This window comes from Dromiciops gliroides, chromosome 3, assembly GCF_019393635.1.
Source record: "Dromiciops gliroides isolate mDroGli1 chromosome 3, mDroGli1.pri, whole genome shotgun sequence".
Lineage (NCBI taxonomy): Eukaryota > Metazoa > Chordata > Mammalia > Microbiotheria > Microbiotheriidae > Dromiciops > Dromiciops gliroides.
Window position 1 is genome coordinate 609,359,491 of NC_057863.1, and position 15,819 is coordinate 609,375,309.

At 42.4% G+C, this 15,819-nt stretch overlaps 1 protein-coding gene across 2 annotated transcripts; it reads right to left on the minus strand.

The window, feature by feature from the left end:
- Positions 1-2,396: 2,396 nt before the first annotated feature.
- Positions 2,397-8,033, minus strand: PNRC2 (proline rich nuclear receptor coactivator 2). Of its 2 annotated transcripts, none has more exons than XM_043995377.1 (3): positions 7,838-8,033; positions 6,099-6,288; positions 2,397-5,769 (listed from the first exon to the last, which is right to left on the minus strand). In XM_043995377.1, exon 3 carries the CDS (start codon positions 5,749-5,751, stop codon positions 5,341-5,343), a length of 411 nt encoding a protein of 136 aa, XP_043851312.1. In that variant the 5' UTR covers positions 5,752-5,769; positions 6,099-6,288; positions 7,838-8,033; the 3' UTR covers positions 2,397-5,340. The 2 variants fall into 2 exon arrangements, with proteins under 2 accessions (XP_043851312.1, XP_043851313.1); XM_043995378.1 differs by having other exon boundaries at positions 7,963-8,010.
- Positions 8,034-15,819: the final 7,786 nt, after the last annotated feature.

Below are 15,819 nucleotides of genomic sequence, written 5' to 3' on the forward strand. Positions count from 1 at the left end.
TGAGCACTTGAGAGTATTTTTACTGTTTGAAGTTTATAAAAGCTTTGGGGAAGTGTCTGGTATGGTGAGAACAGTGTGCCTCAGCTGAACCTCATTCCCACTCTTCATTCCTTGGGCACCTACTTCTGTGGCTATATGTACTCAGTATATTAGGCACTGGGAATAGTACAGTAGCCTTTGGGTCAGAAGCACCCTCCTTGACAAAAACCACCAAGACACACTGGGGGTTGGGGGGTGCTCTTCACTTTACTGGGTCATTGTCACCTGGGAACTTGAATTTCTGGCAAAGGGTGGCCACATCTTCCCCCTGACAGAGGCATCTAAACACAGAACAGGGAGATGAAGCATCTGAGCAATAAGTCAAATACCCCCCACCCCCACTGTAAGGTCCCTACCTCTTTAACAATCCATGTGACTCTGGATGATGCCTGACCACCCCAGCAAGAAGATAAGAGGTTGAGATTTGCTTTTGTGTTGGGGCTCTTGTTCAGCTTTTCCCTGTCATTGCCAGGCACATGTGGCAGTTTGGGTTTTGCTTATTCCACAAGAAGGGACCTGCCTCCTCTGTACAAAAGCATCATGCCAAATACAGATGCATGAAAGACAGAAAAATCTGCACATGCTCTACTATTTTAATCTGGCTCCCAATCCCATTGCTGCTGCTTTGCTCCTCCAAGGGGCCAATTCTCACACTGGGGTCCTCAGAGGGATGGCAATATTAGTGTCCCATCAGTACGACAGCTCTCATGCTGCTCAGGGCCACAACGGAAAGTCTGCTTTTTCTTGAATTGTTCCAGTGAGTATCCCTGAAAGGGAAGTTCATAGCATTGTACATCTTGGCAGTTTGGCCAAACCGTGAAAACTGACACTGGGGGGAGGGGAAACAACAATAGGGATACTAGGAATTCCAAAAGTGGAGCTGGAGTACATTCCAGGCCTTGCAAACAGTGGGTTTCTGTGTAGGCCCATAGACCCTTTGGGCAGGAAGGCAGATTACCTCTCATCCGTCATTTTTTTCTGTAGACTGTAGGGACTTTAGCTGCCAACCTAGTACTGCATTTTATCCCAAATAGCGGCTAATGAAGATTGTAAAGTGAGGTGGCACCAGAGGTTCAGGTCTTTCCTTTGTGAGAAAGTGGGAAGGTCATCTTGGAGGGGCAGAGTGTTGTCAAAAAATGAGCCCTAGGAGCAGCTAGGTGGCGCAGTGGATAAAGCACCAGCCCTGGATTCAGGAGGACCTGAGTTCAAATTTGGCCTCAGACACTTAGCACTAGCTGTGTGACCTTGGGCAAGTCATTTAACCCTCATTGCCCTGCCCCCCAAAAATGAGCCCTGGATTTGGAGGCAAAAGCTGTGACTAACAAATCATCTCACCTCTCTAAACTTCAGTTGCTTCATATATTGAGGAAATACCAAATCAACTTCCATCAAATTAGGTAATGTGTGCCAAATGGTTTTGAAACTAAAGCACTGTAGGAACAGGAACTGTCCAGTCCAGCTGGTAGCCAAAGCAAGAATCTCCTCTACCATATCCTCGATAAGGAATCCTCTAATTTCTGCAGGAATTCCTTAAGGGAACTCAGGAGCTTGCAGGTCAACAGTAGACATTAACCACTTGTTGGGAATGTTGCAGAGGTGAAGCTTGGTTAGTGATCTCTGAGGTCTCTTTCAACTCTGCAATTTGATGTGATTACCAAGCCATTCCCACTACACCATGCTTCCTTCCCCCATCGTGAAGACTACTTGAGTGATTTTCTCCATTGGACTCTCAGTACTGCTCTCACTCCCTTAGAATTCTTCAGAGCCTAGTGAGCATACAAAGTCCCTGAGGAAAGGGATGGAATTTGCCCAAGGATACACAACTAAGTCAGCAGACCCAAGGCTGGAAGCCAGATCTCCCAACTAGGCCTAGTGTTTCCCACTAGACCACTTTTTAATTAAAGCTATTGGGGGGGGGGGGGACACAATTTTCTAAACATTTTACCACCACCCTCCTAGTCTATCCTTTATGCCAGTTCAGGTTTTTAAAGGGGGCTGCTGGAGTGACATTAAAATGGCAGCAAACTCAAGTTTCCTCATCTATAAAGTTTAGCTGGAGAAGGAAATGGCAAACCACCCTAGTATCTTTGCTAAGAAAACCCCAGGGGGCAGCTAGGTGGCACAGTGGATAAAGCACAGGTCTTGGATTCAGAAGGACCCAAGTTCAAATGTGGCCTCACTTGACACTAGCTGTGTAACCCTGGGCAAGTCACTTAACCCTCACTGCCCTGCCCTGCAAAAAAAAAAAAAAACCCAAATGGGGTTATGAAGAAATGAACCACAACTGAAATGACCTAACAAGTACACTCAGCTTTGTTTGAAAACATACAGCTTAGGAATTCAGACAAATTGGAATGTCTTTTTCAATCATTTATCAGCATCAGGAAATAATTCATTGAGCTCCTACAATGTGCCAGGCACTATGCCAAGCTTGATGACTTCTGTTTCCATGATTTGTAATACCTGTGTAATTTCCAATTTGTTAAAACCATAAGCTAAAGATTGTTGAATAATTATAAAGTCATAAAAGATAGAAAACATTCTCAGTCCATAGTTGCATAAAGATTAAATTTTCACTTCTAAATCGATCAGTGCACTTTCCCAAACTATTAGAAAGGTGGAATAACTCTAGATTTGCATGGGGTAGGAAAAATTGCCTTCCCCTAAATAGAAGAAACAGATGGGAGAACTGGAATAAACAGAAGAGCCAATTTTGTCTAAAAAGAAAATAGTAACAAAGGTGTGGGAAATGAGTACTTCTAGAACCTGGCTTGTCCGAGGTTTTATCAATCACAAGCCTTTAAGGGGCAGTGGAAAGGCGGCCTCAAATCTCAACACTTATTAAGCACCTACTTGTGCCAGGCACTGGGCTATGCTCTGGGAACACAAGACAGCCCCTAGTGGAGACAAATAATTGCCTCTTCCCAGTACCCCATGGAGAGGTGCTAGTCAACTGGAGACTAACCAGCAGGGCAACAGTTGGTCTTCCAAATCTTCCATCCTTTATTCCCTCCACCTTAAAATATCAACTCAAGAAACCTGAAATTTCTCACTACCACCCACCCACCCCCAGCAGACAGCTTGGGCAATTTTTTTGATGTAGCCAATGCCAATAGCCCTTACACCTAGATAACCCCTGACCTTCCCCCAAGCTGATTTGTCCAATCACAGCTATTAAAGGTCAGAGCAAGAGCCTGGCTAGTTCCTGATTCCAACTTGTTTTCTATTTTCACTCACACTGGGATGATCAACTTGTGAACCCACTATCCTCCAACTGACATGAAAACTACCTCTCTAAACTTCCCCACAGCCCCAGTAGTGCTGCATTTCTATCTTTAAATATTGAAAACAAGCTATCACATGTCTTGACACATTCAAGAAACTTAAAAACAGGAAACCAACCCAAATGGGGGGGGGGGAGTTTTTTACTTTCAGTTTTGTTTTAAATTCATGTATTTATTAAAGTACTTCACAAAAGTTGATTAAACACCAAATGTAATTGGACATATGTTCTTATTTTTCCTTGGAGAAAAGTAAAATACAGTCAATATGCCAATCGGTTTTATAAAGAAAATTGTAAACATGGATAGACATTTTCTTAGACAAGTTACACTTCAAAATTCTTTTTTTCCCTTTTACTCACTGTTAGGATATTATTTGGAATTTTTAAAAATCAGTGCTTGTATGGATCCTAACTGCATAATCTTACAAAATAACACATTTATGTAAAAAAAAAGATCTATCATTTAGTAATTGGTCTTTAGTTTGAAGCATTGATGGGAAAAGGCCAAAGGGAGTGCCTTGTTTTGTTTGAGAAGGGACCCTTTGGTAAAAGATTGTCATTCAATCAAAATCACCTTCCTTGTTGACTTTTTTTGGTTTTGTTTTTTGTTTTTTGAAAAAATAATTAGGCCTGTTTTAATAATATTTTTATCCAAACATCCCTTTGTGTTCAAAATAAGAGCACTGCTCTGAGTCTTAGCAGCTTTCACAGTTCTAGTTTTTTCCTAATAGTCCTAAGTTAGAAGTGTCTTGCAATACAGTTTACAAAACATGCATATGCACTGCCAAACAGTTTAGGGCAAGGACACTACTTCCTGTTTAAAAAAAATTTTTGATCCCTTCAAAACCAGGCCATGTCTTAGTTCAGTCCATGGTCTGCCTTACATTCAGCAATTTTGTATTAAAAATACTTTTTGCAGGAAAGGCCAGCAAAAAAATTTACATATGCTACAAGCTTTACATGTATTTACATGGCTCTCTTTTCCTTAGAGGTCATCTACAACCATACCCTAATTTAGAAGGATTCTCCTATTTGATACTAGACCAATTTTGCCAGTTTTCGGTGACTCAATACATTTTGAAAACTGTTCACAACATGCCAAATACCGAATAAAGATTACGGTATCTTTATGGAGCTTTTTGGTACATTCTAACAAACAATACTTTTGCTTGTCCATAGGTGTATACCTAAGGGGATGCCTCTATGTAGTTCCTGACCATGGAGCAACTGAGAAAGAATAGGTATTCCTAGAAAACCAGTAATACCCCTTCTACAAAAGCCAGTAACCCCTAAGGGATGGAGCAGGTCTCAATCCTTCCCTGTTATGTCGTCATTAACCACAGTGGGTCCCTTTCATTCCAAGACCACCTTGCTGACTAGCACCCCCTTCCTTATCCAACCTTTAATTCATCATATCAAGGAAGGGCTCCTATCACACATCTGGCTATCCCAAAAAGCTCACATTCCATTTGGCAGTACAGTTTGCTATTCCATTACAAGTGGCTGATGTTCAACCAGTCCTTTTTCCCAGCCACAAGGAAATAGAAATGATTTTAGCTCATTTTTTCAAAAATAACAAGTTGTCTGTTGCCTTACATTAAATGTTCACTACACTCTTGTTTTTGCCTAGAAACATGATCATGATACATAAATTTCTTTCCCTAACTAAGAAAAGCCCAGGAGTCTATACCATAAATCCCTTTATAAATTCAAACCATGATTTAAGTTCAAAACTTGAAGAGCTGCTATTCAATTAAGGACAACTGACATCAAGTCCAAACGTTCTGAATGACTGATTTCAAACTGCCATATATCTCCTTAGTCACAGGGCAAGGTGTGAACACACACAAACATGATGAAATTTGATATCAAGTATTACCTAGTATCACCGATCAGTCCAGCTGCTTTATATAGATGAAAGACAAATTCCCTAACCATGAAGTTTTTATGTTTAGGAACAAAGACTGATTTGTTCCTCTCCTAAAAAACACAAACATCAGCAATCTGATTCTCTCACATCACAGCTGGACTTTAAGTAAGGTTTTCAGTTGAAAGGTCATTATTTCTTTATCAGAAGGATTCAAGGAAACTGGAACCCAGTGGCTGGGAGGTTTAGGCAGAACACTCGGTGATGGGGGCTCACTAAATTTGGCGCCAGCATAATTCTGATTAGTTTGGGATTTCAAAAATAAATTGGAATTCCAATTTGGATTATTTGGGAAATGCCCATTCTTCCCCCCATTGTGTACAGCCTGCCGTGTAGCTGCAGATGAATTATAGGAATGTCCTCTTTCTTTCTTCTTGTGAGCAACAATCTTCATCTGGGGGGTCTGATCCTTATTCTTTTGCCTATTAAGTTGTTGTTGTTGGTTTTTACTAACATTTCTAGATTGGGAAACTGGAATGTTGAATCTCTCTCCACCGCCCATCTCCAGCTTCTATGTCACCTGCAAAGAAGTAAGGAAAAAAAATGCAGTTTTACTAATAATATAACAGGTCATTCAAAAAACTTTAAAATATTTTTTAAAAAACACATTACCAATTTTGCATGGATTTTAAGGTTATCAGCTACCTAAATTCCTAAGTTCAAGAAGCCTGTTCTGATTTCAGATCTCAAAAGAGAAAATCTTATTTTCTATATACTTTAAAATGGTCAGGGTTTAAGCAATGTCTTTTAAAAGGATCATTCCTCATCTTTCTCCAGTTAAAAACCAGGCTAATATAGGATTACTGAGTCCACCTTATAACAGGTTTGCTTTGTGCTTTCCCATCATACCTTTCAGTCTGCTTTGCAGACTGTAAGATTTCCACCACTTGTCTTCTTCCCTGCTGCCAGGCCCAGGATAACAAATGTTGTTTTTGGCCAGATCTGTTTCTTTGACTGAGTATGAAAGTTTTCATGGGCTGATCTGCTGAGTTCAACATCGGAGTCTCCTCGGCACCCAGGTTGGGGGGAGAAGTCCCAGCTACAAACATACAAAAAGAGCAGTTACAAAGAAGGTTAGCAGTTTACTTGACTTTTTTGTTGCTTTGGGGGTTTTTTTGCCCGGCATTGAGGGTTCAGTGACTTACCCAGGGTCACACAGCTAGTAAGTGTCAAGTGTCTGAGGCCACATTTGAACTCCAGTCCTCCTGAATCCAGGGCCAGAGCTATATTCTCTGCCCCACCTAGCTACCCCCGAGGCACTCATTATTCTGCTCAATTTGCAACCAGGCTAACTTCCCCTAATCGGAAAATAATGGGGCCGGGGCAAATGATCAAGTCCCTTCTAGCTCTGATATTTGATACTGTGTCAGATCAACGGAAACAAAACTGTAACTGTGTATCAACTGCTACTCAGAGATACTTTTCAGTCTGTTAATTAATTTCATTTGCTCCCAGGGGAGAAAATGTTGAACTGACTTCCTGAAAAACAGCACCATCTTTTACAAAGCTCCCTGTAGTTTGTCAAGACCCCAAATCACACCCGATTCTACATCGTGGAAATCTCAGTTTCCTTTGTTAGAAAAGTCCCCGGGTCCTTTCAAAAGTTAGGTAAAGGCTATTTACATTCAAATAACAATTTCTAATTCAATTAAAAGTGTGAAGCAGCAAAAGTCCCTTGGCAAGATCAATTCCACAATACTCCGTGAAGCTCCACTATGCTTCTTTTTTCTGGATCTCTCAGGCTGCTCCCTGGGACCATTCAAAGGCTGGGAGTTGGAGGGTTGGGGGCTCCAGGGAGGTTTGTGGTTGGGAGACAACCTTCCCACCGAGTCACCAGTCATTTATTCAGCCTAATTCGGGGCAACTTAGGAGGTGCAGTGGACCTGGAGTCTGGAAGACCTGAATTCCAATCTAGCCTCAGACACATCCTAGTTCTGTGACCCGCAAGTCACTTGACCTCAATTTCCTCATTTGTAAAAATGGGGGAGGGGGTGATCGAAGGGCAGGCGGAAGGACGAGAATGCGGAACTCAATTTTTTAAAAGGGAATGCTAAAAATAAGGAATTAAAAAGAAAAGAAATGGGAAACAATAAAAACAGCACCCATCTCCCCGGGTTGTCGTGAGGTTCAAATGAGATTATGTTTGTAAAATGCATTTATGGGGCACCTCTTATGTGCCAGGTTGACAAAACCGCTCTAGGCGCTAGGAGTCTAAGGCGGGAGACGAGGCCCAAAGAGTTACATGCCAATGACAGATCCGGACACACTGGAGGTGAGCAAATACGAAGCGTGACAAGCTATGGTTATTGGAAAAGGCAGGAGATACGAGCACACGGCGTACAAAGGGGCACGTGGGGGAAGGTTTCCGGGGAATGGTTTGGGCGGGGGAGGCCGGAGGGCGAGCAGGGCAAAGGTGCAGAGGCGGGAGGGCCCGGCTATGCGGACCGCGCGATCGGACTCTAAGGCGCACCAAGCGTTTCCAGGGGCCCTCCTGGAGCCGGAAGGAGGCGCCCCGGATTCCGCGCGTCCCCCAACAAAGGCGCACTCCCACCTCCCCACAACATGGCGGCGGCCCCAGCTCCATTTACCGACTCCGAGCTCCGCGAGACGGCGGCGGCCCTTCCTCGAGAAACGATGAGCCGGCGAGCGCGCGAACTACACAGGACAGCACCGGATCCAACTAGATAAAGGCACGAAGACTGAGTGCTCTCACCGTGTTCAGAGCCGCCACCTTCTTCGACCTCCTCCTTCCGTCACCCCAGACAAAATGGCGGGAGGCTCCGCCTCGGGGCGGGGCTTGGAGTATTCTTAGCCAATGGGCGCACGGAGCTGTTGTTACTAGCCAATGGGAAAGAGGAACTTTGCCTGTAGGCCAATGGGAACGCGGAATCGCCTATCTCAGCCAATGGAAATGCAGCTCTCCTGTTGCTAGTTGTGACTACCAGAGGCGGGGGCGGGTTGTTGTTGTTGCTGTGAGTTTGAAATGCTCCCGCAGAGGGGCATGACGGGAAGAGTCATTCACCCGCAGCTTCCTCCCTGTTCCACTAGGCTGACCCCAGCGACCCCATGCTGCGATGGGGTGCTAGGGCTAAGGAAGTGTGTCTTCTTGGACTTGGCTGAGGGATGCATTTGTCTGGCTAGGGTCTGCGTAAGTGTTGTTACAAAGACTGTGTTTGTCTCCCCCGGGGTTGGGGGTTAGGGGTGGGGAGAAATGGAGAAGGAAAGTGGTTAATAATGTTTCCTACCACCCACTCAAACCCACCCCCCCCAAAAAAAAAAGAAAAGAAAGAAAATACGGACATTGAAGCTTTTTTTAAATGCTTAGAAAAGTTCAATGCGACATTTTTGAACAGGACCAATATGAGAACTTGTTTAGCTTGGCTATGGATATTTGTCACAAGGATTTTTTTTTTCCTTTCTTCCCCTTCCCACCGGTGGCGGCAGAGGACTTCACAGGGGAGTTAGGAAAGCTAGGATTGCCAGATTATAGGAATTCTGTTCTCAATCTTTTTCTTTTACTATCTTTCAATAAACCCTGAAAAAACCTAAACTTGTTTATCAGTAATTTTAGTCAGTTTCCCCCCAAAACTGGGGGGACAGATTAGAACCTACATTTAGAAATTTAAATTATACATCATAGTGCAGTGTTAAGCCGTTAAAAGCTTTAAACTGCACCAAGTCTTTGGGAACACTGTATTTTTTTTTCTATTTAAAGTTATAAGATCCTCATGATCATAAACAAGCATTTATGAAGTGCCTAATTTATAAAGCATGTAAAATACAGACAAAATACTTAAGAACCAGCCCTCCCCCATTTACATTCTTTTTCTTCCTTTCTTTCTTTCCTTTATATCCCCATCTCAAAGAAGGAACTTAATTATTTGTTGATTGATTGATGGGTGGGCGAATGGCAGCAAAGTGCTGCCTTACCACTGCAAAAGAGACTTAGGGCTGAGACAAAGAAGGAGCAGCTACTCCCAAACTTAAAAAGAAAGGGTCATCAAGTATCATTCCCCATATTACTGATGGAAGAAATAAAGCCCAAGGAAGTGAGCCAAGGCTTGGACCCCTTGTTCTGACTCTAAACTCAATGGGAATTCCATAATAATGCCTGTGAATGTATAAATTTTCAGAGTTGGAAGAGACCTCTAAGGGTATTTAGTCTGACCTGTAATTTGATATGGGGAGGAAGCACATGGGTTCTTAGGATTCCTCTGTAAAGAATTACACCAGTAATTCCCAATTAGGAATAAAAGAACAGGTTTATTGGGGTACAAGAGAAGCTTGCCCGGAGGAAGGTACTGGAGAAACAAAACGCTTTCTTCCTTGACTAGCTCGGGGAGCGCCCTTTTATAGGGTGTAGATGACATGGGTAAGTGTCCCTTATTGCGTGAGGGGCTGGGGGTTCTCTGGAGTTTATTAAGTACCTTCTATGTACAGATCTTAGAGACAGCAAGTACTGAATCTCCTGCGGGCAGAGAGCCATAGAGTCCAATATGGGTCTGAGCAGGATTTCCAGGGAGGGAAAACTCAAACAAGATAACATATGGAAAGCTTGTAAATGTATATAAATGTCAGCTATTATTATTAACTCTGAAGTAGCCCACTCTACTGTGTTTTAATCATTTTTCAATTGTGTTTGAATCATAATGACCCCGTTTGGGGTTTTCTTATCAGAGATCCTGGAGTGGTTTGCCATTACCTCCTCCAGCTGATTTTACAGATGAGGAAACTGAGGCATACAGGATGATAGTAACTTGTCCAGGGTCACACAGCTAATAAGTGCCCGAGGCTGGATTTGAATTCAGTAAGAAGAGTCTTCCTGACTCCAGGCTGAGCACTCTATCCACCCTACCACCTAGCTACCGTATTCTCCGATGGCACTGTTCCGATTGTTAGCTAAGAACAGTGTTGGATTTAGTCAAGAAGATCTGAGTTCATACCCTGCCTCAGACATTTTTCTGGCTCTGTGACCCTAGGAAAGCCACAACCCCTCTCTGCCTCAGTTTCCTCATCTGTAAATTGAGGATAATAATAACAGCGAGAACTTCCTGTGCCAAGATGGCCAAGTGAGGAAGCAACCCATTGATGCTCTCCCAGATTTCTCCTCCAAACCAACATAAAACTGCCTCTGAATTGTCCCAGGAGCAGGGAAACAGCCTACCAGCCCAGCAGGAAAGGTCTGTCCTACCTGGGTAGTAGGGAAATGAGGTCTAGGAGTAGCAGTAGCTTCTGGACTCTGGCCTGAAGCAGGCTCTGAGCCTAGGGCTCCACTCACCTGCAAACCAGCAGCTCCCTGGGCAACATAGCAAGGATCCTCACCAGGCACCCCAAAGATAGCACAGACCACCAGGGAGGCTTTGACCCCACTGCTAACCAGTAGTGAAGCCCCGCCCAAGACTGGTCAACAGCAAGTTCTGACCCCTGCAACCTCCTGGCAGAGAGACTGTTTCCAGGGCAAACCAGCACCAGGAACTCAGCAGATGGAAACAAAATTACCCTTCCAGTACCTGCTAGAAAAGTAACTGGTTACCATAGCAACACACACGCAGATTGGAAACAAAATTACTTACAAAATTACAGGCCCAGCTAACAGAGTAACCTAACAGCAAGGCACCACCCCTTCGTATGACCAATAATAAGATCACTCCTCCAGGGCCAGCCACCAGAAAGACTTTGTTAACTGTAGCAACCCAGCAAAAGCAAATAGCTAAGCCCCGAAGCCCAGTGAAAAACACCAATAAGACCCAGAGCCTCAGCACAAACCTTGGGACCATTTAGGAAGAGAGCCCAACTCGAATAAACATACCTAGAGACAAAAATGAGCAAAAAAAAAAAAAGCCTGGACAATATCTTTCAAGAAATTATCAAAGAAAACTATGCTGAGATATTAGAACCAGAGGGCAAAGTAGAAATTGAAAGACTCCACCGATCACTGCCTGAAAGAGATCCCAAAATGAAAACTCCAGGAACATCATAGCCAAATTTCAAAGCTCACACATCAAAGAAAAAGTATTACAAGCAGCTGTGTAATTTAAAATTCTAAATGTGGGTTCTAATCTGTCCCTCCAGTTTGGGGGAAAACTGACTAAAATCACTGATAAAGGAATTTAGGTTTCTTGAAGGTTTATTGAAAGATAGTAAAAGAAAGAGAAAGCTTGAGAACAGAGTTCCTATAACCTGACGATCCTAGACTTCCCTAGCTTCCACTTCTGAAGTCCTCTGCCACCACCACAATCTCTCCAGCTAAAGGAGAGCAAGCTCTCTGCACAGCCTCCGATTACTCCTTCCTCTTCCCTCCCAGAAATGGGAGGTTTTTCAAGCTGATTGGTTGACTGGGCCCGAAGGTGGTCAAAGTTCAAAGTTGTTAGCTTCTGAGAACAATTACTTTCTTAAGTACCCTTAAGTACCAGCCTGATGTGCTTACACTCTAGTAAGTGGTCAACAGTCAGTCACCTTATCTAATTCAATCAGTTTAAATCTCCAGGTGGGTCCCTGAGTATCTGTTAAATCCATTATCTTAACACACAGCCACAAAGAAACAATTAAAATACCACGGAGCTACAGTCAGAATTATACAGGATTTGTCTGTTCCCACATTAAAAAAAAATCACAGGGCTTGAAATATAATATACTAGAAGGCAAGGGAGTTAGGTTGACAACCAAGAATCACCTACCCAGCAAAACTGAATATATTTGGGGTGGGGGAGGGGAGGGTGTTGGAGGGGGGATGGTCATTAAATGAAATAGAGGACTTTCAAGCATTTCTGATTAAAAGGCCAGAGTTGAATAAAAAATTTGACCTCCAAATAAAAGACTCAACAGAAACATAAAAAGGTAAAAAAGAAACAAGAAAGAAAAACTGTTAAGAAATTTAATAAGGTTAAACTGTTTCTATTTCTATATAATAAGATTAATATTTGTAAGTCTTAACAACTTTATTATAAGAGCAATTAAGAGTAAATGTAGGGGCAGCTAGTTGGCCCAGTGGATAGAGCACAGGCCCTGGATTCAGGAGGACCTGAGTTCAAATATGACCTCAGACCCTTGACACTTACTAGCTATATGACTCTGGGCAAGTCACTTAACCAAAATACACACACACACACACACACACACACACACAGAAAAAGAAAAAAGAGTAAATGTAGGAGCAACTAGGTGGCACAGTGGATAGAGCACTAGCACTGGGGTCAGGAGGACCCCAGGGTCAAATCCAGCCTCAGACACTTAACACTTACTAGCTATGTGACCCTGGGCAAGTCACTTAACCCCAATTACTTCACACCCCCCCCAAAAAAAAAAGTATATGTAAAGAGGATGTGGTCATAAGGTAATATTGAAGGGATGATAATATTTGTAAGTCTTAATAACTTTAGTATAAGAATAATTGGAAGGAGTATATGTAGACAGAGGATGTAGTCATAAGATGACATTGATAAAACGACACCCCAGAAAACAAAATAAAGAGGTAAAAAGAAATTGCATGGAAGAGGAGAGAAGAAATTGAATGGGGTGAATTGTCCCCAAACATACACACAAAAAGAAGCATAAAAGAACTATCATAATGGAGGAGAAGATGGGGGGCATGGGCAAAGATTAAACCTTACTCTCATCAAAGTTGGCTCAAAGGGAATAACAAACACACTCACTTGAATAAAAATCTATCTTACCCTATAAGGAAGTTTAAAAAGGGGATGGTGATGGGGCAACTAGGTGGTACAGTGAATAAAGCACCAGCCCTGAATTCAGGAGGACCTGAGTTCAAATCCAATCTCAGACACTTGACACTTACTATCTTTGTGACCCTGGGCAAGTCACTTAAACCTTGTGCCACAATAATGGAATGTGATAGATGAGATTTAGCAGATACTCAGGGGCCCACCTGGAGATTAATTTAAACCTATTGATTTGAATATGGTGACTGACTGCTTACTGGCTGACTTCTAATTAACTAGATTGTAAGCACATCTGTCGGGGACTTAAGAAGGCATGGTTCTCAGAAGCTGAAAAACTTTGAACTTTGAATTTGAAAGACACTAGCCAATCAGCTTGAAGAACCTCCTATTTCTGGGAGGGGAACATGAAGCAGGAAGCTGATGCTTGGCCAGGTTGTTCTTCTTTTGGCTGTGAGACATCAGTGTGGTGGCAGAGAACTTCAGAAGTGGGAGGTTTAGGAAAGGCTAGGATTGCCAGGTTATAGGAAATCTGCTCTCAATTTTTCTCTTTCTTTTACTGTCTTTCAATAAACCCTTAAAAAAAAACTAAACTCGTTTATCAGTGATTTTATTCAGTTTCCCCCCAAAACTGGGGGGACAGATTAGAACCCACATTTAGAATTTTAAATTACACACCCTCATTGCCCCACAGAAAAAAGAAAGGAAGGAAGGGAGGGGGAGAGAGAACAAGAAAGAGAAAAAAAGAAAGAAACAAAGAAAGAAAGAAAGGACAAGCAGGATGAATTCAGGAAAGCCTGTAAAGTGAGCAGAACCAAGAGAACATTGTACACAGAGACATTAATATTGTTTGATGAAGAATTGTGAATGACTTGACTGTTCTCAACAATACAATGATCCAAGACAATCCCAAAGGACTATTTTTTTTTGCAGGGCAATGAGGGTTAAGTGACTTGCCCAGGGTCACACAGCTAGTAAGTGTCAAGTGTCTGAGCCTGGATTTGAACTCAGGTATTCCTGAATCCAGGACTGGTGCTTTATCCACTGTGCCACCTAGCTGCCCCTAAAAGTCATTTTTAAAAATTCATTTATTTTATTTTCAATTCATGGAACAAAACAAACATTTCTATAACATAGTAAAATAAAATACCATGTACAACTTGCAATTCCATCCAAATATACAACAAAATTAGTACATAAATGTCATTTTTTCTTTTTTTTCTTCCTTCCCCTGCCCTGGAGATGGCTACCATTACACACACACACACACACACACACACACACATTACCATTATACACAAATATATGTACTATAGATGTGTGTATATGTACACACATACATATATGTTATATATATTATATATGTAAAATCATTCTATACATAGTTGGATTTATCAGTTCTTTCTCTGGATGCAGATAGTGTCTTTCTTCATATGGCCTTTATTTTTAATTTATGTATTTAAGTGTCCCAAGAATTCAAGCAGCATCACCAAAGTACAAACAGTACCACCTGGCTAGAGCCTTGAGGAAAGCTAAAGATTCTAAGATTCAGGGACAAAGAGGGAGGTCATTCCAGGTTCCTTCACTTAACAAGCACTTGAAGTACTGTACTGACTGTGTGCCTAATACTGTGATAGTCTCTGCCCTCAAGGAACTTACACTCTTTTTGGAGGTAACATGTATATAGACAAATATAAAATGTATACAAAGTCATAGGGGGAGGGCACAAGCAACTGGAGGAAATCAGAGAAGACTTCCAGTAGATGGTGGCATCTGAACTGAGCTTTAAAGGAAGCTAGGAGGGGCAGCTAGGTGGCACAGTGGGTAAAGCACTGGCCCTGGATTCAGGAGGACCTGAGTTCAAATCCAGCTTCACACTTGCGACTTACTAGGTGTGTGACCCTGGGCAAGTTACTTAGTCCTCATTGCTGCACGCGCATACGCACACATATGAAGCTAGGGATTCTAAGTGGTGGAGGTAAGTAGGGAAGAAGAGCATTCTGGACATGGGGAATAGGCATGTACAAAGACATGGACACAGGAAATGAAAAATTATATATGAGGAACAAAAAGTAAGCTATTTCAGCAAGAATGCAAAGTTGTATGAAGGAGAATATGGCTCAATAAGCCTAGAAAGGTGAGCTGAAACCTGATTGGAAAGGGCTTTAAATGCCAAGGTAATTTGTATTTTATCATAGAGGCAAGAGGGAGCCACTGCATCTTCTTCTTTTTTTTTTTTTAATTTTTTAAATTTTTTTTAGTGAGGCAATTGGGGTTAAGTGACTTGCCCAGGGTCACACAGCTAGTAAGTGTTAAGTGTCTGAGGTCGGATTTGTACTCAGGTACTCCTGACTCCAGGGCCAGTGCTTTATCCACTGTGCCATCTAGCTGCCCCTGCCACTGCATCTTCTTGAGCAGGGAAATAGCATGGCACTTTAGCAGCTATGTGGAAGATGGATAGGAGAGGGAAGGGAATTAGGAACAATGAGAAGACTACTGAAATAGTAAGAGGTGAACTAGGAGGGGCATATTGTGTGATCGCCTTAAATAAAAAAGCTTCAGCACAAGTCTTTGGGCATTAAACATTTATTAAAGCATAGATATTTACAAGGAGTTCAGAAAGTTAAGAAAAAGAAGTCCTACCTACCTTAGAGTTCCAGCCTGGTTGGGTTCTTCCTCCACCAGCCTGCTTTAATCAGGAACCCTCCAGCAAGCTGATTGTGGAAGCTTTTTATAGATCTGGAACAGAGGCGGTCCTTACACACTGCTTCAAGCTGATTGGTTGGCGTCATCCAAATCCATTGGTTTTGAAGGTGTTCTCAAGTTGAGTTCACAGTCTAGCTTCTGAGAACAATACCTTCTTAAGGGATAGCCAGGTGTGATTACAATCCAGT

Bases quoted from the DNA above. Each gene is read 5' to 3' on its own strand.
- PNRC2 (XM_043995377.1), bottom strand. From the start codon at position 5,751: ATGGGCGGTGGAGAGAGATTCAACATTCCAGTTTCCCAATCTAGAAAT.